General features: G+C 46.7%; 1 protein-coding gene across 1 annotated transcript in view; it reads left to right on the top strand.

Annotated features, from left to right (window-relative positions):
• LOC126203883 (ankyrin repeat domain-containing protein 50-like) overlaps positions 1–22,135 on the top strand; it is a 520,870-nt gene that overhangs the window by 356,071 nt on the left and 142,664 nt on the right. The window contains exons 3-4 of the mRNA XM_049938265.1: positions 3,069–4,275; positions 19,737–20,023. Coding sequence (XP_049794222.1) covers positions 4,056–4,275; positions 19,737–20,023 — 507 coding nt within the window. The 5' untranslated portion in view covers positions 3,069–4,055. The remainder of the gene's footprint in view (positions 1–3,068; positions 4,276–19,736; positions 20,024–22,135) is intronic.

The following is a 22,135-nucleotide window of genomic DNA, read 5'->3' as shown; positions in this document are numbered from 1 at the left end:
TCGAAGGACAGATCCACACATGAAAAGATGAAATTTTACTTAGTTTATTTTGAAGGTGGCTTCGTTGTCTTCCGTAGAGGCTGAATAATGTCCGATGGTCCTCTTCAGACACGGAAAGAAATTCTCGATGTACTGAATGCTGTCGAGTATTTGAACTTTTAAACTTCTGTATTCTGCAACATTTCGCATATTATGACGACACAATATGAACGAACGCAGCGTACATTACATTTGCTTTATGTAGCATCAGAAACTATTCGACTCCCATCTACAACCACTTTCCGCCAAGTCCATACACAGCGAAGAACAGAGATACTGTAAAAAGCAGAGAGTTAAGGGGGGTAGGACGTTAAACGGGCCGTCTTGGAGCAGGAGAGACACCACAGGACATTTTAATTCCCACTGTCTATACGTTTACGAATAAATTCATAAAACTTTGTCAGCATGACCAGGAAGGATTCAGGATTCACACTCATAGCAGTGGAAGTTCAAAAAATGGTTCAAATGGCTCTGAGCACTATGGGACTTAACATCTGTGGTCATCAGTCCCCTAGAACTTAGAACTAATTAAACCTACCTAACCTAAGGACATCACACACATACATGCCCGAGGCAGGATTCGAACCTGCGACCGTAGCAGTCGCGCGGTTCCGGACTGAGCGCCTAGAACCGCTAGACCACCGCGGCCGGCGAAGTTCAAAAACATTAAAAAATAATTATTTTTTGCTTGTGAACTTACACAATTTTTTTCACTTACTATTGGCTGCGTTTGTTGCTACAGGTACACGTTCCTTCATAAGTAAGAGAGATTCTTCGATGAATTTTGTACAGCATACAAACCATACTTACAGGTGTATGAAACTCTAGAAATTATTTAATTTATGAAAAAATGAATGTGCTGTTACATTTTAAACTTCGTGTTCAGAAAAAACTCAAATTTTATAGTTAATTATCTCAATTATTACCACAGTTTTCAATAGATTTGGAAAATTCTAGAGTTTCATACACCTGTAAGTATGGTTTGTATGCTGTGCAAAATTCATCGAAGAAGCTCCCTTACTTATGAAGGAAAGTGTACCTATAGCAACAAATGCAGCCAATGGTAAGTGAAAAAATGTCAACTTTTAAACTTAAAAAAAAATAATTTTCTTATATTTTTGAACTTCCACTGCAATGAGTGTAAATCCTGAACCCTTTCTGGCCATTCTGACAAAGTTTTATGAAGTTATTCGTAAAAGTATAGACAGTGGAAGCTAAAATGTCCTCTCGTACCTCTCCTGCTCCAAGTCGTCCCGTTTGACTGGACCTGACGAGATACCAATTTGATTGTACACAGAGTACGCGAAAGAACTTGCCCCCCTTCTAACGGCCTTGTACCGCAAGTCTCTAGAGGAACGGAAGGTTCCAAATGATTGGAAAAGATCACAGGTAGTCCCAGTCTTCAAAAAGGGTCGTCGAGCAGATGCGCAAAACTATAGACCTATATCTCTGACGTCGATCTGTTGTAGAATGTTAGAACATGTTTTTTGCTCGAGTATCATGTCGTTTTTGGAAACCCAGAATCTACTCTGTAGGAATCAACATGGATTCCGGAAACAGCGATCGTGTGAGACCCAACTCGCTTTATTCTTTCATGAAACCCAGAAAATATTAGATACAGGCTCCCAGGTAGGTGCTATTTTCCTTGACTTCCGGAAGGCGTTCGATACAGTTCCGCACTGTCGCCTGATAAACAAAGTAAGAGCCTACGGAATATCGGACCAGCTGTGTGGCATGATTGAAGAGTTTTTAGCAAACAGAACACAGCATGTTGTTATCAATGGAGAGACGTCTACAGACGTTAAAGTAACCTCTGGCGTGCCACAGGGGAGTGTTATGGGACCATTGCTTTTCACAATATATATAAATGACCTAGTAGATAGTGTCGGAAGTTCCATGCGGCTTTTCGTGGATGATGCTGTAGTATACAGAGAAGTTGCAGCGCTAGAAAATTGTAGCGAAATGCAGGAAGATCTGCAGCGGATAGGCACTTGGTGCAGGGAGTGGCAACTGACGCTTAACATAGACAAATGTAATGTATTGCGAATACATAGAAAGAAGGATCCTTTATTGTATGATTATATGATAGCGGAACAAACACTGGTAGCAGTTACTTCTGTCAAATATCTGGGAGTATGCGTGCGGAACGATTTGAAGTGGAATGATCGTATAAAATTAATTGTTGGTAAGGCGGGTACCAGGTTGAGATTCATTGGGAGAGTCCTTAGAAAATGTAGTCCATCAACATAGGAGGTGGCTTACAAAACACTCGTTCGACCTATACTTGAGTATTGCTCATCAGTGTGGGATCCGTACCAGATCGGGTTGACGGAGGAGATAGAGAAGATCCAAAGAAGAGCGGCGCGTTTCGTCACAGGGTTATTTGGTAACCGTGATAGCGTTACGGAGATGTTTAGCAAACTCAAGTTGCAGACTCTGCAAGAGAGGCGCTCTGCATCGCGGTGTAGCTTGCTCGCCAGGTTTTGAGAGGGTGCGTTTCTGGATGATGTATCGAATATATTGCTTCCCCCTACTTATATCTCCCGAGGAGATCACGAAAGTAAAATTAGAGAGACTCGAGCGCGCACGGAGGCTTTCAGACAGTCGTCTTCCCGCGAACCATACGCGACTGGAACAGAAAAGGGAGGTAATGACAGTGGCACGTAAAGTGCCCTCCGCCACACACCGTTGGGTGGCTTGCGGAGTATAAATGTAGATGTAGATGTAGACGTCCTACCCCCCTCAATATGTTCGACGGAGAGAATCACTGGTAGACGTTTAGCAAAATTAATAGAAATGAATTTACAAAGATTATTTAAAATAATTCAGCATTGTTTTAAATACGTGCAATATGAATTTATTTATTGTAAATGAAGATACCGATCTCCCCTGGTATCGCAGAATTCCTAAGGTAGCATTTGCTTGAGTACATTACAGGTTACAGCTCAGAGTTTATTTTTATTGTGAATGTTGGAGTAGAGAACCTTGATGTCAGCGCGTGTTTTTAGTGGAATCTTCCTTCTTTTCAGACTGGGCGTGATGACGTCGTGCCACTGAAGACTACTTTGCCGAAGATGGATGCCGAACTGATGCGTGCCGCGACCAGCAACGCCTGTGCCCTGACAACACATCGCTGCAGCGGCGGCAGTTCGCCCGCCGCCCGATGCTGCCGCGTCCCCAGATAGGGGCATGCCGTCTCCTCTGCCGTGTCTCTGCTCCACGGACCCGGCGCTGGGTCCACCCGGGCTCTTCTGCGGGACGTAGTCTCAGAGGCGACCATCTGGTCGACACCTGTCCGGAACCTCACCGAGCGGCGAGGTGTCTGCCCGAGCCTAGTGAGCGTGGACTCTCGCGTCTTTCGTGACAACACGATTCTAGGCGGAGTGCTTCGCGAATTACCCACAATACCAAAGCGTTTACCTATTTAGGGAAGTGTCAAGGCTGATCGAGAGAGAGAAACATTTGTTTTGACGCTCCCGCAGTTACCTGTTTATAGCCAAAGCAGTAGTCGAGATAAGTTCCCAAGTGTCAGGCAGTATTACCGAATGGCCTACCATTCACTTCAGGTGCTGTGAGTCTTAGAGTAATTAGTGGCCTTAGTGTGGACAGGATCCTCAAATAACTGGACGTGAGAGGAGCGTTCCCTCAGTTCTCAGTCACGGTTATTTGCAGACTGTCGTGATCAGTGGGAAAGACACAGCAAGAAAAGTTCCTCGTTTATATCTAAGTGATAGTAATTAGCGTCGTTGAAGACTACCATAGGGAATATACCTGTTCACCGCAAATTGTCGTCCACAGTATATTTATACTTCGATCCGTCTCAAGAGCTGTGTAGAGTAACTCAAGCGCCAGTTAATAACACACCACTTTTTTGCTACCGAGAGAGGCGTGTTTTTTGTGTTATTCTTTTAAGGTGGTTACGAGGAGGGGGAGAGTCTAGAAACCTTCCAGTTGGGGAGCTGTGTTGACACGCGACGGTACCTGTTTTGCCATGGCGCCGGCTGCAGACCAGTGAGATGTCGTCCCCCGAGGGCAACACGGCTGCTGCGGTGGCGACTGCGGCTGTGGGGGCGGCGCCTGCGGGCGGCGTGGGCGACGCGCCGCCCGCTGGGGGCAGCAAGCGCTTCTTCTGCAGGGAGTGGGCGTTCGCCAAGCTGGCGCACTCGCTGGAGCAGCACCAGAGGGCCTCCGCAGGCGGCAAGGGCGCGGGCTCTGGAGGCACCGTAATCGTGGGCGGTGAGTACGGCCCGCCGTCTCTCTCTCTCTCCCCCTCTCTCTCTCCCCACCTAAAACACTGTCTGATCTGAAGTATCGCGACACCCCATTGTGATAAGGACGGAGTCGGGGACTATCGTGTTGTCAGCAGAGATGCAGTAACAAGAGAATGGATTAGTTAAGAGGGCTCAGAGACTTCGAACGTCGACTAGTCATTGAACAACTCATCAGGGACATTTCAATCATCCTAAAGGTGTCCAGGTCGACTGTTAGTGATGTGACTGTGAAGCGGAAACGCGAAGGAACATCCACTGCTAAACCAAGCCAGGCACTTACGAAGGGAGGAGGGGGGGGGGGTTCGATGAGTAACGCAAAACTCTTTTTTCTGAAAGCAGATTGGTTTTATTCAGGATTATAATACCCCGTATTATTCTCCAATCTTTAAACTAGAAAAATCTATTTTTGAACATATTTCGCGTTCAACGTCATCGCCTTACACCACCTGATTGGATGGGCTGCATGCCCGCATTGTCGATACACAAACCAGGGAAAGACCCTCTATTCCCGCAGCACTACAGGCCTATTAGCCTCTTGCCAATTCTCAGCAAGATCTATGAGCGCCTCCAGCTAATACCCATACAGGAACATATCACCAGAGAGCAACTTCTGCCGGATTTCCAATTCGGATTCCGGCAGAACCACTCTGCCCCACAACAGATTATGAGAGTGGTTGAAGCAGCCACAGAGGGCTTCGACCACAGAGGCTACTACGGGATAGTGCTACTAGACGTAGCCAAAGCCTTCGTCTCAGTACGGCATTGAGGGCTACTCTACAAGTTATACACACAAGGGTTTCCCAGGAGCATAGTTAACCAGATCAAAAGCTGTCTCACGGGCATAATTGTCTCTGGAAAAGTAGAAACTGCCATCTCCGCCAAAAGGCTTATTCATGCTGGGGTACCACAGGGATCGGTCCTGGGACCCGTTTTGTTCAGCCTGTACACGTCGGATACACCAACGGCCCCCCTTGTGCACACCGCACAGTACGCAGATGACACAGCCTTTTACACGAGAAATGCGAACAAGGAACTGGTCATCCGTAGGCTACAAAGGGTTTTAGATGGCACAGAAACTTGGGCCCGTCACTGGCACATCACCATCAACTCTGAAAAGACGCAGGCTACGCTGATTACCCGGAGGCTCGGAAGGCGCGAACCTCCTCAACGCCCCTCCCCCACCCCTCTTCCACCTTCACCTGAACGGAAACCAACTCCCCTGGCGCAGAACCGCCAAGTACCTTGGCGTAACCTTGGACTCTCGCCTTACGTGGAAACCCCACATAGAGGAAGTCCACAGGAAAGTCTGCGCCAGAATGTCTGGGGATACGCGGCAAAGCAGCACCTGGACGAACTCCAGAGGCCGCAGAACCGCGCCCTCAGGAGGGCACTGCATCTACCTCTCGGATTCCCTACCGATGATCTGCACGCCCCAGCTGAAATCCCACTCCTTAGAGAGCGTTTCCAAGATCTGGCAAGGGCCTTCTATGAGGGCTCTTCCAGATCAGGAAACGTTCTCATCCACTCCCTAGCGATAAGCACAAACGCCCAATGACGATCTTCGACGACTAAGTCGAAGAGAAAATCCCAATATCCAGTCCCTAATCCTGCTCCCTCCCACATACTACCAAACATCACGCCAACCTCATGCAAGTACCAGACACATACAGAACATTCATCACATTTCACAGACACCAAAAAATCACAGATAAAATCACACACACAAGTACACAGAGGAGTAAAAGACGAAAGGCTACAAACTCCCCCACACACTTCCCCAAAGAGGGGAAAGTATAAGATGAGAGTGAGTGATTGAGCCCGCATTGTACCACTCAGCTGGTCGACGTCGGAGCCTGCGTCGTCCTGAATCAATAAAATAAAATCCCCATCATCTACAGTTTACCGCGGAGTGCATCTCTCGATGGGCCAAACAGACGGAATTCGGATGGCGCGAGATCCGGACTGTATGGTGGATGCGGAAGAACAGTCCAGTGGAGTTTTGTGAGCTGCTCTCGGATGCACAGACTTGGATGACGGCTTGCTTTGTCAGGGAGAAGAAGTTCGTTTGCATTTTTGTGACGACGAACACGCTGAAGTCGTTTCCCCAGGGTAGCACTGCAAGAGTCACAGCTGTCTTCTACCAGCCAGTGCGCGAGAGATTGTAGTTTGACGTGAACTTTTTGTGATGATGTTAGTCGCTTCGCCAAGCGACTCACCGTGCTTTTGTTCACTGCCAGGACAACATCGGCATTCTGCAAGCAGCTATGAATATCTTGCGACGCTCCAGCTTTCCTCCAAAAGAAACTGAATGACGGCTCTCTGCCTGGAACACACCTCCGTTACAGACGTCATTTTGAAAGCTACGTACAGCGCCGCGACCTATCGGAACTTCATGAAAGTGTAGGCGCTGAAGTGCGAATATTCCATCATGTGCCATAACAAATTTCGCACTCTTTCAACCGAAACTGGCAGAGAAAAAATGTGTTGCGTTACTTTTTGAACGCTCCTCGGCACTGACAGACAGGGACCGTCGAGCGTTGCGGAGAGTGGTTGAAAAAATGCATGAAATCAGCGTAAGGAATCACAGACGTGTTAAATAGTGATATTGACTGTCCAGCTGCAGTGGTTGCACGTAGCAAGTTAAAAAGAATGGGGTACGATGGTCGAGTATCTCCCAGTAAGCCACAAATTTCTGTAGTGATTGCTAAACGACGACGCCCGGGTTCGATTCCCGGCGGGGTCAGGGATTTTCTCTGCCTCGTGATGGCTGGGTGTTGTGTGCTGTCCTTCGGTTAGTTAGGTTTAAGTAGTTCTAAGTTCTAGGGGACTTATGACCACAGCAGTTGAGTCCCATAGTGCTCAGAGCCATTTGAACCATTTTTGAGCTAAACGACGCTTAAGTCCGACGCCAATAAACTGAGGATGACTGGAAACGAGGGATTTGCATTGATGAATCACACTGTACCCTATGCAAACCCGCTGGTAGGGTTTGGATTCGGTTAATGGCTGCAAGCCGTTATTTGGCCTCATTTGAAGTGCGGGGGCGATGGTTTTGTGGTGTGTGGTGTTTCTCGTGGTTACGGCGTAGTTCTCTTATTGCGAAAAAGAAATTGTTAAATGCCGAAGGATATGAACACGTTTAAGAACACTGTGGTCTGCGTACAATCGAGTAACAAAATTACAGTTAAATCAATACAATTAAATGAATACCCTTAGCTGCATACAGGCGATATACGTCAAAATGTGTGCCCCGACCAGGGCTCGAACCCGGGATCTCCTGCTTACATGGCAGACGCTCTATCCATCTTTTTTTTTTTTATTCTACAAAAACAGTAACAAAAATGGCTAGCTTACAATGAAATGCCATAAATAAGGTGTCAGATAATTGCAGTCATAAATTACAGCGTTCAAAGAATGAATCATATTCAGTCTTTAGCAGTAACACACATTTAGCACCTTCACTGTCACCTTCAACTGGTGACAGTTCAGCATGCACATTTTCTTCTTCTGCAGCCTGACGTTCCTCATCATCATTTCCCAGACCCAAATAAATCATCCAGTAAATCCTTGATGTGTGTTCTTTACAGGGTAAATTACGTGGACAGAAGAGCAGTCCCGAACAGCGACATCGCAAACTCCTTCACTGCCTTGTTATTTTTGTGAGTTCTAGACTTCTAAACGCAGCCATAGGGAGTTAAAGATCTTCCTTTATAACAGACCCCAGATGTTTCACGTCATATTCTTGTATCTCCATCTGAGCCACCAAGGACACAGTGGATAGTGCGACTGCAGGGACTTACCTCTGGCACGCCTCCCGTGAGACCCACATTCCCAACTTACTGTCCCACACTATATTCGTAGTGCCCCTGCCAATTACGCTCATTACTCACGGCGTTACCGATTCCCGTAAGAGTTCGGGCATTGTTCGTGCATCCGCACAGAAGATGGACAAATGGCCGGTGAGCCTTCACTACACTACTGGCCATTAAAATTGCTGCACCACGAAGATGACGTGCTACAGACGCGAAATTTAACCGACAGGAGGAAGATGCTGTGATATGCAAATGAATAGTTTTTCACAGCATTAACACAAGGTTGGCGCCGGTGGCGACACCTACAACGTGCTGACATGAGGAAAGTTTCCAACCGATTTCTCATATACAAACAGCAGTTGACCGGCGTTGCCTGGTGAAACGTTGTTGTGATGCCTCGTGTAAGGAGGAGAAGTGCGTACCATCACGTTTCTGACTTTTTGATAAAGGTCGGATTGTAGCCTATGGCGATTGCGGTTCATCGTATCGCGACATTGCTGCTCGCATTGGTCGATGTCCAATGACGGTTAGCAGAATATGGAATCGGTGGGTTCAGGAGGGTAATACGGAACACCGCGCTTGATCCCAACGGCCTCCTATCACTAGCAGTCGAGATGACAGGCATCTTATCCGGGTGGCTGTAACGGACCGTGCAGCCACGTCTCGATCCCAGAGTCAGCAGATGGGGACGTTTGCAAGACAACAACTATTTGCACGAACAGTTCGACGACGATTGCAGCAGCGTGGACTATCAGCTCGGAGACCATGGCTGCGGTTACCCTTGACGCTGCATCACAGACAGGAGCGCCTGCGATGGCGTACTCGACGACGAACCTGGGTGCACGAATGGCAAAACGTCATTTTTTGGATGAATCCAGGTTCTGTTTACAGCATCATGATGGTCGCATCCGTGTTTGGCGACATCGCGGTGAACGCACACTGGAATCGTGTATTTGCCATCGCCATACTGGCGTATTACCCGGCGTGATGGTATGGGGTGCCATTGGTTATACGTCTCGGTCATCTCTTGTTCGCATTGACGGCACTTTGAACAGTGGACGTTACATTTCAGATGCGTTACGACCCGTAGCTCTACCCTTCATTCGATCCCTGCGAAACCGTACATTTCTGCAGGATAATGCACGACCGCATGTTGGAGGTCCTGTACGGGCTTTTCTGGATGCAGAAAATGTTCGACTGCTGCCCTGGCCAGCACATTCTCCAGATCTCTCACCAATTGAAAACGTCTGGTCAGTGGTGGCCGAGCAACTGGCTCGTCACAATATGCCTGTCACTACTCTTGATGAACTGTGGTGTTGAAGGTGCGTGGGCAGCTGTACCTGTACACGCCATCCGAGCTCTGTTTGACTCAATGCCCAGGCGTATCAAGGCCGTTATTATGGCCAGAGGTGGTTGTTCTGGGTACTGATTTCTCAGGATCTATGCACTCAAATTGCGTGAAAATGTAATCACATGTCAGGTATAGTATAATATATTTGTCCAATGAATACACGTTTATCATCTACATTTCTTCTTGGTGTAGCAATTTTAATGGCCAGTAGTGTATATATATGAAGATGGTATCTGTATATCAACGCCTGTATGCAGCTAAGGGTATTCATTTCATTGTATTGATTTAATTGTAATTTCACTCTAACGCGCTGCACGGTCACCGATGGTATCTGTTCTTTCGGACACCTCCGAAAGAACAGATACTATCTTCGTAGAAATAGAGGAACAGTTCGGAGACGGTGACTGATTGTATCAGGATGACAGTGCACCCTGTCATAAAGCAGCATCCGTGAGGCAATTGTTTGTAGACAACGACATTCTTGAAATAGACTCTCCTGTCCCTAGTCCCAATATGAGCCCAATGGAACACTTTTCACTTGAGTTAGAACATCGACTTCGCTCGAGGCCACAGCGTCCCAAGTCACCATTTTTTTCTAGTTTCGACTCCTGAGGAAGAATGGGCTGCCATTCCTACACAGACATTGAGACACCGCACTAAAAGTGTCCCTAGCAGAGTTCAAGCTATTATGTAGGCGAAGGGTGCACACACCGTATGTTAATGTTCACTAATAGGTGTCCGCATACTTTTGATCTGATAGTGTATATATTGTAAACAATAACTGTCCTTGATTGGCGACTCCATAGAGTGCTGTATGCAAAACGACAATATGATAAGTAAAATTAGAAGGAAGGTCAGCGTTGGCCGTAATGTAAATGATTTATTAACAAAAATCGATTTTAGATCACATAATGATCACCTTCAGTGCTTTAGCGTACAAATTAAGGCTCGTTGGCACTGGTGTCTAGTTATTAGCAGTAACGATCACAATAAATCGATTTTGCTGTTAATAAACCATCAAAATTACGGCCAACGCTGACCTTCCTTCTAATTTTAGTAACTGTCCTGTTACAATTACATGGGACCCCATAAATTACCTTTGCTGCTGAATAAACGCCCCATAGTCCATTTCGCTAGACGCAAACTGAGACGCGCATAGCGTGTGTGGTGCGGCACAGGGCAACGCGCATTTTTGTTACTTAACTGGTTCAAGTGGGACCGCTCAGATTGGTCCGCCACACGACAGTGACGCGACTCGCGTCTGTGCCAGATCGCGTGGTGGTGTGGTTGTGGCACAGTTTGTCGCGCCGCGCAACGCCGTGGGAGAGGTGAAGCGGGGAGCGGCAAAGCAGTCCTCCCCCTTTCCCTCCCTTCGGCACAGCGCATATGAGCAGTATTTACCGTGTGAAAAATGCTGCCCTATCTCTGAACTTCATTCCCACTGAGTAGCATTTCGTTTTCGCCACCGTAGCTGTCGATCTTTTTTCATTAGTACATTATACTTTTCAGTTATTTACATATGTATAGTGAGACTTGGTACCAAGGAAGACAGGATTGGGCTGCGATTGCGGACGGGGCCGTAATCAATCACATACACTTTATTTGGGAACAACAACAAATAAAAGGTAACAATAATTTAATAAGTGTTCCACGGCTGAAGGCCTTAATGACAGCCGGCCGAAGTGGCCGTGCGGTTCTAGGCGCTGCAGTCTGGAACCGCGAGACCGCTACGGTCGCAGGTTCGAATCCTGCCTCGGGCATGGATGTGTGTGATGTCCTTAGGTTAGTTAGGTTTAACTAGTTCTGAGTTCTAGGGGACTAATGACCTCTTAAGTTGAGTCCCATAGTGCTCAGAGCCATTTGAATCTTAACAAATTCAACTGTTTCTCGGCTGAAGGTCCCAATAGTGATAATTTAAAACTGTTTCACGGCTGAAGGCCTGACTAGCAACCCTCTTAAGAACCAGTTAAACATCTTCAAGCTTGAAATTACAGTCTTTAATATATATATATATATATATATATATATATATATATATATATTAAACAATCATCAAATCTAACCAAGCCGTGGGGGAAAGTGGGAGAGGTGTCGCAGACGTTGCTCCAAGGATCGACCTGGGAAAGTCTGTCAAAACTTCACAAGCAATGAGACAGGCAGCCACGAGATGCTAACAGACTAGTGGCAGTTTAAACGCATGACCAATAATGAAACTTCCTGCCAGATTAAAACTGTGTGCCGGACCGAGACTCAAACTCGGGACCTTTGCCTTTCGCGGGCAAGTGCTCTACCATCTGAGCTACCGAAGCACGACTCACGCCCGGTACTCACAGCTTTACTTCTGCCAGTATCTCGTCTCCTACCTTCCAAACTTTACAGAAGCTCTCCTGCGAACCTTGTAGAACTAGCACTCGTGAAAGAAAGGATACTGCAGAGACATGGCTTAGCCACAGCGTGGGGGATGTTTCCAGAATGAGATTTTCACTCTGCAGCGGAGTGTGCGCTGATACGAAACTTCCTGGCAGATTAAAAATGTGTGCCCGACCGAGACTCGAACTCGGGACCTTTGCCTTTCGCGGGCAAGTGCTCTACCAACTGAGCTACCCAAGCACGACTCATGACCCGTCCTCACAGCTTCAATTCTGCCAGTACCTCATCTCCTACCTTCCAAACTTCACAGAAGCTCTTCTGCGAAGAGAAGATCTTCTGTGAAGATGGTAGAGCACTTTCCCGCGAAAGGCAAAGGTCCCGAGTTTGAGTTTCGGTCCGGCACACATTTTTAATCTGCCAGGAAGTTTCATATCAGTGCACACTCCGCTGCAGAACGAAAATCTCATTCTGGATGACCAATAATCATTTGCCGAATCTACCTAACGTGCGATGACCAATGCAACGATGGAATAACACACCCAAGCCGGAACCGGCAGTCAGCACTACGTCTTAAGACTCCAGTCTTTAGAGCATCCAGAAGCAGAAAGGAACCACTACTACCAGAGTAGGGGAAAAAAGCACCACCAGCCCACAACTTAAGGAAGCTGTCGAACTACACGCGTTACCGGACAGCAGTGCAAGGCGAGGAAAAGTACACTGCCGTAACACACACTAAGCTCCAGGGTGTTAGTGGCCACAAGGCAGGAAAAATACCACTAGTTGAACTTCACAAATAATAACATACAGAATGCAACAATTCATAATAAGAAGTGGAGGAAGGCTAATTGGGTTCGCCTTTCCCAGACGCTCCACTCGCTGCTCTTCGTCTCGGTGACACTGCGAGCAGCAACACGCAAGCAAATAGCGAGATCTCAAAATGGTGGGGGTTTGACTACTTGAATTAATGCCCGATAAACTCTGGTTGATAACGAGGTTGTACCCCTCGCGACTACAGCCCTTCCATGGCAGTGCATGAATGCCGCCAGTGGTCCCGGCGTGTTCGCGCGCTTCGCGGACCTGGCTGCTCGTCCGTCATCAACCGAACTGCTGACTCCCACGACACGGAAACACCACAGCGTCGCCCCAAAGATAGTACCACCGTCACTAGATGTCGATAACCCCCGCTGCTGCCACTAGCGGACAGACAACGCTTGCAAACGGAGTGGCGCCAATGAACACAAGAAGAAGACGACAACCGTAATTATACCAACTAAACTATGCCAACCAACGCGATCCGCAGCACGGCTCATATAGTTTTGAGTTTTGTTTTTCTTTTGTCAAGAACAGTGCACAATCCAATTACTGGTAAGCCATTAGCCACTGGGATTGTATCTGCTGCCTCCACAATGTCTTCAGATCCCAAGAAAAGAATAAATGACAGTATCCATCACCTGCCTCAAAAATACCTCAGTTTTTGTTCAGTTGCAATCGGCTCCTGTGCGCTATATTCATTTGAGTCAATGGCGTGCTGTATGATGCCATATAACTCGGAGAAGTGCTTTCTAGTCATTTTGAAATAGTTTGTAAAATCAGCATTACTCATTTTCGCCGTAACTTTACAAGTTTGGAAGTTTACAAGTTTGGAAGTTTACAAGTTTGGAAGTTTACAAGTTTGGAAGTTTACAAGTTTGGAAGTTTACAAGTTTGGAAGTTTACAAGTTTGGAAGTTTACAAGTTTGGAAGTTTACAAGTTTGGAAGTTTACAAGTTTGGAAGTTTACAAGTTTGGAAGTTTACAAGTTTGGAAGTTTACAAGTTTGGAAGTTTACAAGTTTGGAAGTTTACAAGTTTGGAAGTTTACAAGTTTGGAAGTTTACAAGTTTGGAAGTTTACAAGTTTGGAAGTTTACAAGTTTGGAAGTTTACAAGTTTGGAAGTTTACAAGTTTGGAAGGTAGGAGACGCGATAATGGCATAGGTAAAGCTGTGAGGACGGGGCGTGAGTCGCGCTTGGGTAGCTCAGATGGTAGAGCACTTGCCCTCAAAGGTCCCGAATTCGAGTCTCGGTCCAGCACACAGTTTTAATCTGCCAGGAAGTTTCAAAATACAGGGTGTTTCAAAAAGAGTATGCAGTACCTATTTCGAACACATATAGTTATTAAACTGTAAGACGTACAACTATGAAACTTGGGACACGTATTTGAGTCTCTCAAGTTTACTTTACAGATCTTCAGTATGTCCTCCACCGGCGACACGAACAATATCACTTCGATACTCGAATTCCTCCGATACTGGGGTAAGCGTGTCCATAGCCACTGACGTTACGGTAGTACGGACCCGGTTCTTGAACTGCTGTACATTCTGTGGTAGTTTTGGTGCGTGAACTTTGTCCTCAATGAACCCACAGGAAGAAGCCACAGATCGTCATATCAGGTGACCGTGGAGGCCAAATGAAGCGTGCTAAGTCGCCGACGTTTTGACGACCAACCGAAAGGTTCGGTAGGGCTTCATTCAGATATTCAAGGACTTGAGGACTCGAGTCAGGGGTACCTGTCGTGTTGAAAAATGAAGTTGTCCTCTGTCAGCCTCGGAAACAACCAGTTTTGTAACATAGCAACATAGATCTGATCGTTAACGGTATTCCCATCAAGAGAGAATGGGCCGTAAACAGATCAGTGAGATATCAAAAATGGTTCAAATGGCTCTGAGCACTATGGGACTCAACTGCTGAGGTCATTAGTCCCCTAGAACTTAGAACTACTTAAACCTAACTAACCTAAGGACATCACACACAGCCATGCCCGAGGCAGGATTCGAACCTGCGACCGTAGCGGTCTCGCGGTTCCAGACTGCAGCGCCAGAACCGCGCGGCCACTTCGGCCGGCAGTGAGATATCGCATGAAACACATTGGCTTTGGATGAATCTCATTCATGTTCATTGTGTGCATGTGGGTAGTGTACGCCCCAAATTCGAACGTTGTGTTTACTTTCCCTCTAAGATGGAAAGTCGCATGAAATGAAATGTTGTGTGGCTAGGACCTCCCACGGGTAGACCGGTAACCTGGTGCAAGTCTTTTTAGGTGACCCCACTTCGGCGACTTGCGTGTCGATGGGAATGAGATGATGATGAAGGCAACACAACACCCAGTCCCTGAGCGGAGAAAATCTCCGACCCAGCCGGGAATCGAGCCCGGGACGCTTTGCATGGCATTCCGTCGCACTGACCACTCAGCTATCGAGTTGGACAGAAAGGCGCATCATCAGTGAGCAAGATGCATTGCACAAAAGTGATACCATTGTCAGTAGCATTCTGAAGCTTGTCAGAAAATGCCACACGTTTGCATTTGTCGTCATGGCGTATAGCCTACAGCATCTGTAACTTTTACAGCTTCAAAACCTACCACGTCTCAGAACATGCCAAATTGTTTTTGCTGACGGTTGTACCTCCCGACTGGCACGACGAAAAGATTTTATAGGAATACGTTGGAAAACTGTTTGAAATCGTGCCACATTTCCGTCAGAAACAAAAGGGCGTCGAGAACTCTTTCCTTTACATACATATGCTGTGTCTACAAACTGTCGATAGCACCTGCGAATTTGAAGGATCAGTTTGTTACTTGAACCCGAATCCTGTTTGCACTGTAATCACGGAATTCCACTCCGCAAACTCGAGAATACAACATGATGTCTGCTATGGAGTAGTCATTTTGCAACATGTGGCGGTAATCATGCAAACAGAAGACACCCGACATCTAGCGCGAATGAATATAAACTAGAGAATGCATTCGTTCCTCCAGTAACCAAGTCGAGGTGCAGCTATGCATAGTTTTGATCACATACTACTTTGTAACGCGTGTATTGTTTTTGAAACGATCTGTATATTTATACTGAAGCGCCAAAGAAACTGGTATAGGCTTGCGCATTCAAATACTAAGATTGTGAACAGCCAGAATACGGCGCTGCGGTCGGCAACGCCTATATAAGGCAACAAGTGTCTGGCACAGGTTACTGCTGCTACAATGGCAGGTTATCAAGATTTAAGCTGGTATGGACACCGTGTTATAGTCGGCCTACGAGCGACGGGACATAGTATCTTCGAGGTAGCGATGAGGTGGGGATTTTCAGGTACGGCCATTTCACGAGTGTACCGTGAATATCAGGAATCCGGTAAAACATCAAATCTCCGACATCGCTGCGGCTAGAAAAAGGCCCTGCAAGAACGGGACCAACGACGACTAAAGAGAATCATTCAACATAGGAGAAGTGCAATCCTTCCGCAAATAGCTGCAGATTTCAATGCTGGGGCATCAACGAGTGTCAGTGTGCGAAACATTCAACGAAACGTCATCGACGTGGGCTTTCGGAGCCGATGGCCCACTCGTGTATCCTTGATGACCGCACGACACAAAGCTTTACGCCTGGGCCCGTTAACACCGATAATGGACTGTTGATGATTGGAAGCATGTTGCCTGGTCGGACGAATCTCGTTTCAAATTGTCTCGAGCGGATGGACGTGTGGGTGCATGGAGACAACCTCATGAATCAATGGACCCAGCATGTCGGCACGGAACTGTTCAAGATGGTGGAGGCTCTGTAAAGGTGCGGGGCGTGTGCAGTTGGAGTGATAGGGGACCCTGATACGTCTAGATACGACTCTGAGAGGTAAATGGAAATGAGCGTTTGGCGTCATTTGCCGGGAGGCCCCTTACGGGGCAGGACCGGCCGCCTTGGTGCAGGTCTTATTACATTCGACGCCACATTGGGCGACCTGCGCGCCGGATGGGGAGGAAATTATGAAGACAACTCAACACCCAGTCCGTGAGCGGAGAAAATCCCCGACCCATCCGAGAATCGAACCCGGACCCCTGAAGACGGCAGTCCGTCACACTGAACATTAAGCTATTGGGGCGGACGCTCAGACAGGTGACACGTATGTAAGCATTCTCTGCATCCATTCATGTCCATTGTGCATTCCCATGGGAAATTCCAGCAGGAAAATGCGATACCTCATCCATCCAGATTTGCTACTTCACCTGGCCACAAAACTCCCCAGAGATGGACATTATTGAGGATATCTGGGATGTCTTGCAACGGGCTGTTCAGAATAGATCTCCACCTACTCGTATTCTTACGGACCTACGAATAGCCCTGCAGGATTCGTGGTGTCCATTCCCTCCAGCACTACTTCAGACATTAGCCGAGTCCATGCCAAATCGTGTTACGGCACTTTTGTGTGCTCGCGGGGGTCCTACACGATATTAGGCAGGTGTACCAGTTTCTTTGGCACTTCATTGTATTAGGTGATTTTAATTCACTTCTAGACTCTGTAGTGTAATAAATATGTAATGTACTGAATCGACTGTGAGAAAGCTAAGTGGCAAAGACGTTATCTGAGAGACTCTATGATAATTATATCGTTGACTCGGAATATTACTCTCTCTGTGGTTTACTCGTAACTAAGGGTAACTAGAGTTTTCTGTTCGTTTCTTTTGATGTTATGTGGAGAATTGTACAAGAGACACAATAAACTGTTATTATTTCATGAGAACAAAGGCGAGCGTCACGACCTTTATTAGTATTGAAATAGCAGAATTGTTTCAGATTGAATGCGACGTGTACGGGAAGAGACGTGGACAACAGCACTCGAACCTGCAATCTCATGTATGAATAGTTACTAAAAATATCCAGCCGTCTCTCCCAAGACTCTTCATATGCGCAACAAAAGTAATTCTTTTAACAGCACTATCAGAGACAATTTTATCACGTTGTTACGATCTTTTACTGCGAACATAATACATCGACAACAGACAAACAAAAAATAGACAAACACTGAAAGAATCTACCACAACTCCCATTCGGGAGGCGACGGTTCAATCCCGTCTCCGGCCATCCTGATTTAGGTTTTCCGTTATCTCCCTAAATCTCTTGTCCGAGCTCGTGGTCGTGCTGTAGCGTTCTCGCTTCCCGCGCCCGGGTTCGATTCCCGGCGGGATCAGGGATTTTCTCTGGGTGTTGTGTGATGTCCTTAGGTTAGTTAGGTTTAAGTAGTTCTAAGTTCTAGGGGACTGATGACCATAGATGTTAAGTCTCATGGTGCTCAGAGCCATTTGAACCATTTGCACCTAAATCTCTTCATGCAAGTGCGGGAATGGTTCCTTTGAAAGGGCGCGGCCGATTTCCTTCCCCATAGTTCCCTCACCCAAGCTTGTGCTCCGTCTCTAATGACCTCGTTGTCGACGGGACGTTAAAAACTAATCTCCTCCTCCTCGGAACCCAACTGTAACTGTGACGAGCACAATTTATTCGGGTACCACACGTTCTCAGTTTGGCAAGCCGTAAGCGAGTAACCAGCTTCTGGAATGTGCGCGTCTCTCCGCCTGAAGGGCACACTCATACGTGCCCTAGTTGTGCAGGGCTGCACGGTACGTGTTGAACGCGAGCGTCGCATTGTACGAGGGTTGTTTTTTACGTAAGGGCCGTTTTTATTTTTAAAAAAAGATACAAATACTTTTGTAAAAAACTTTTATTTTCTGATTCTACACAATTTTACCTATTTTTCTACATAGTTGCCTTGTTTATTTAAGCACTTGTCATACCGTACAACTAAGTTTTTAATTCCCTCTTCAAAGAATTCGGCCGCCTGCTCCGACAGCCAAGAGTTCACGGCCGCTTTCACTTCATCGTCGTCATTGAAGCGCTGCCCGCCAAGATGGTGTTTCAGGTACCGGAAAAGGTGAAAATCGCTAGGAGCAAGGTCGGGGCTGTATGGTGCATGGTCCAAAACTTCCCAGCCAAAAGAATCAATCAAATCCTGAGTATTTTGAGAGGTGTGAGGCCTAGCGTTATCGTGCAGGAGCAAAACTCCTTTTGTCAGCATGCCGCGCCTTTTGTTTTGAATTGCTCTGCGGAGCTTCTTTAGAGTTGCACAGTAGGCATCTGAGTTGATTGTCGTTCCTCGTGGCATAAAGACCACTAACAAAACACCGCGCCGGTCTCAGAACACAGTTGCCATAATCTTGCGCTTTGACAGCGTCTGTTTGGCTTTGACCTTGACGGGTGAGGTTGTGTGTCGCCATTCCATCGATTGTCGCTTGCTTTCGGGAGTGATATGGGATACCCATGTTTCATCTCCAGTGACAATTTGACTCGACATGTCATCCCCTTCTTCCTCGTAACGAATCAAAAAGTCCAATGAAGTGGCAAATCTCTTCCCTTTGTGGTCCTCTGTGAGGAGTCTGGGTACCCACCGAGAACACAGTTTCTTAAAGTTTAGGTTTTCAGACACAATTTTGTACAAAACCGATCTTGCAACTTGTGGAAATTCCAAAGAAAGAGTGGAAATTGTGAATCTTCTGTCTTCACGAATCTTTGTTTCGACTGCAGCCACCAAATCATCAGTGATCACTGACGGCCGGCCTGAGCGTTCTTCGTCATGGACGTTTTGACGACCATTTTTAAACTCTGTAACCCATTGACGCACTTTATCTTCACTCATTGCATTCAAGCCATAAACTTCTGTTAACTGACGATGAATTTCTGCAGCTGATAGGCTTCTCGCGGTCAAAACACGTACCACTGACCGTATCTCACACGCGGCGGGCGATTCAATAATCGTAAACATTATAAAGTAGCACAGCGATGCGTACACGTCAGCTACATCGTTGCAACTTGCATCAGTGTGAACGGGAAGGATGCCGGCAAGTGGCGCGGTGGCTTGTTGCGGCGTCCGCGCGAACTACGGGACTATACGCGCGAACGGCCCTTACTTAAAAAACAACCCTCGAATATCGTGTCACTTCAGACGTGCTATACGCGTCTCAACTGCAACGGGCCTCGCGCCTTAAAGCGGCGGCGTTCGTGCGAGGTGAAGCAGCGGCGTTTGTGCTGGGTGCGCAGGTCCGGGCACGGGCAAGACGGCACTGTGCCGGGAGCTGGTGTGGCCGCGCGCGGGCCCCTCCGGGCGGCAGCAGCGCGCGCTGCGGCGCCGGCTGCTCGCCTTCCACTTCTGCCAGGCGGCCGACGAGGCGACGCTGGCGCCCGCCAACTTCGTGCGCGCGCTCGTCGCGCAGCTGCTGGCGCGCTCGCAGCCGCCGCCGCCCGCGCCCGCCGACGCCGCCACCTCGCCCTCGTCGCCGCACCTGCCCAAGGCGTTCGGCGCCACCGCCGACGGATACGCAGAGAAGGTGGGTCCGGCGCCGCGCCGACGTCAGTCTGTCTCGTCACTCACTGTTGTGGTCGTCAGTCCGAAGACTGGTTTCGTGCACCTCCGCACATTACTCTACCCCTATCTTTACCTCCGAACTAACGAAAGGAAAAAATCGTTTGATTTTATGACCATAATCGGTGTTATTTTCTGCCAAATTCAGTGTTATCATTCACCAAATTTGGTTTTATTTTTTTGGCACTTTCAGTTATACTTTTTTGCCATATTCATTGATTTTTTTGGACAGATTCATTGTTCCTTTTTAGCCACATTCATCGATTTCTTTGCGGTTTCTGTGATATATTTTTGCATTATTCTGTAATTTTTTTGCCAACTAAAGTGATTTTTTTCCGAATTTGGTATTTTTTTCCAAATTCAGTGCCACTGTTTGTGAAATTCTGTTATTTTTTTTGCCATATTCGCTGCTATTTTTTGCCATATTCGGTGCTATTTTTTGCCAAATTCAGTGGTACTTTTTGAAAAATTGGGTCCTATTTTTTGAAAAGTTCGATTATTTCTTCCAAATTGGCAGTAACTTTTTCGCCAAATTCATTGTTTTCCAATTGTTTTGACATATTCGGTCTTTAAAGAATGAAATTTTTCACTCTACAGCGGAGTGTGCGCTGATATGAAACTTCCTAGCAGATTAAAACTGCGTGCCGGACCGAGACTCGAACTCGGGACCTTTGCCTTTCGCGGGCAAGTGCTCTACCGCAGGAGAGCTTCTGTGAAGTTTGGAAGGTAGGAGACGAGGTACTGGCGGAATTAAAGCTGTGAGGACGGGGCGTGAGTCGTGCTTGGGTAGCTCCGTCGGTAGAGCACTTGCCCGCTAAAGGCAAAGGTCCCGAGTTCGTGTCTCGGTCCGGCACACAGTTTTAATCTGCCAGGAACTTTCATATTCGGTCTTGTTTTTTTTTTCTTGCAATATTCGGTGTTTTTACCATATTTTTTGTGCTGTTATTTTTGCCAAATTCTGCATTATTTTTGCCGAATTCCGGGTTGTTTTTGCTGAATTCGGTGTAGTTTTTGCCAAATTCAGTGTTTTTCTCAGTCTGGTGTTATTTTTGGCCAAATTGTTATTTTTTTCAAAATTTGGTGCTTTTCCAAATTCGATATTATTTTTTGTCAAATTCGCTGTTATTTTTGCAAAATTTTGTGTTTCTCCACATTTCATATAAAGGATGTTCCAGTCTTTCCATCACGTTTAGGGATGATAGCTCACATCATGGGGTACGATTTTTGTTAGCGACAAAAACTTCACTGACACTCCGCGGCGATGCCAGTCGTCATTTCGTATTGGATATGCCCCTGAGAGATGGCAGTGTGTGCATGTGTATGCAGCGTGTGTTGCCTACAAGCTAGTCCTACGCTCCGTGTGAAAGGGACTGGGCTGAGCAAAATTAGCTTCTAAAATATCTTTCTCCGCTCACAGGCACTCATGCTGTCTTTGCAAAACATTCTATCAGCTTAATTGAATTGGAATCCTTTGGGTGCCTGTGTCCACGGAGACTGTTGATTATTCAGATTAAAAAATGAACAGCAGCCAGTCGCAAAATATTGCAGATCTAGATTTCCGCTATAACATGGTCACCATTGGTGCTAAAATACAAAAACAGGTAGAATCAAAATAGGTACCAAAATTATATAACAAAAGTCATGGGATAGAGATATGCACATATACAGATGGGTTCAGTATCGCGTACAGAAGGTATAAAAGTGCAGTGCATCAGCGGAGCTGTCATTTCTGCTCAGGCGATTCGTGTGAAAATGTTTCCGCCGTCATTATGGCCGCGCGACAGGAATTAACATACAGGGTGTTTATAAATGAATATCTGGGTTTTATAATATTTCATATATTAAACTTACTGTTATAAATTATATGTCAAATGAAAGAGCAACTCAAACAGTTTTACCAAGAACCTTATAAATGTTCAATGTGAGCGCCATTTGTCATACGGCACACATCAAGTCTATAGCCGAGTTCTTCCCAAACGTTGATAAGTGTGTCTTCAGTGATTGTAACAACAGCTGCTTCAATCCGGTTTCTTAATTCAGGGAGGTCTGCTAGTAGCGGAGGCACGTTCGCACGATC

Source organism: Schistocerca nitens, chromosome 9 (genome assembly GCF_023898315.1).
Source record: "Schistocerca nitens isolate TAMUIC-IGC-003100 chromosome 9, iqSchNite1.1, whole genome shotgun sequence".
NCBI lineage: Eukaryota > Metazoa > Arthropoda > Insecta > Orthoptera > Acrididae > Schistocerca > Schistocerca nitens.
This window is presented reverse-complemented; position numbering and strand designations above follow the sequence as displayed.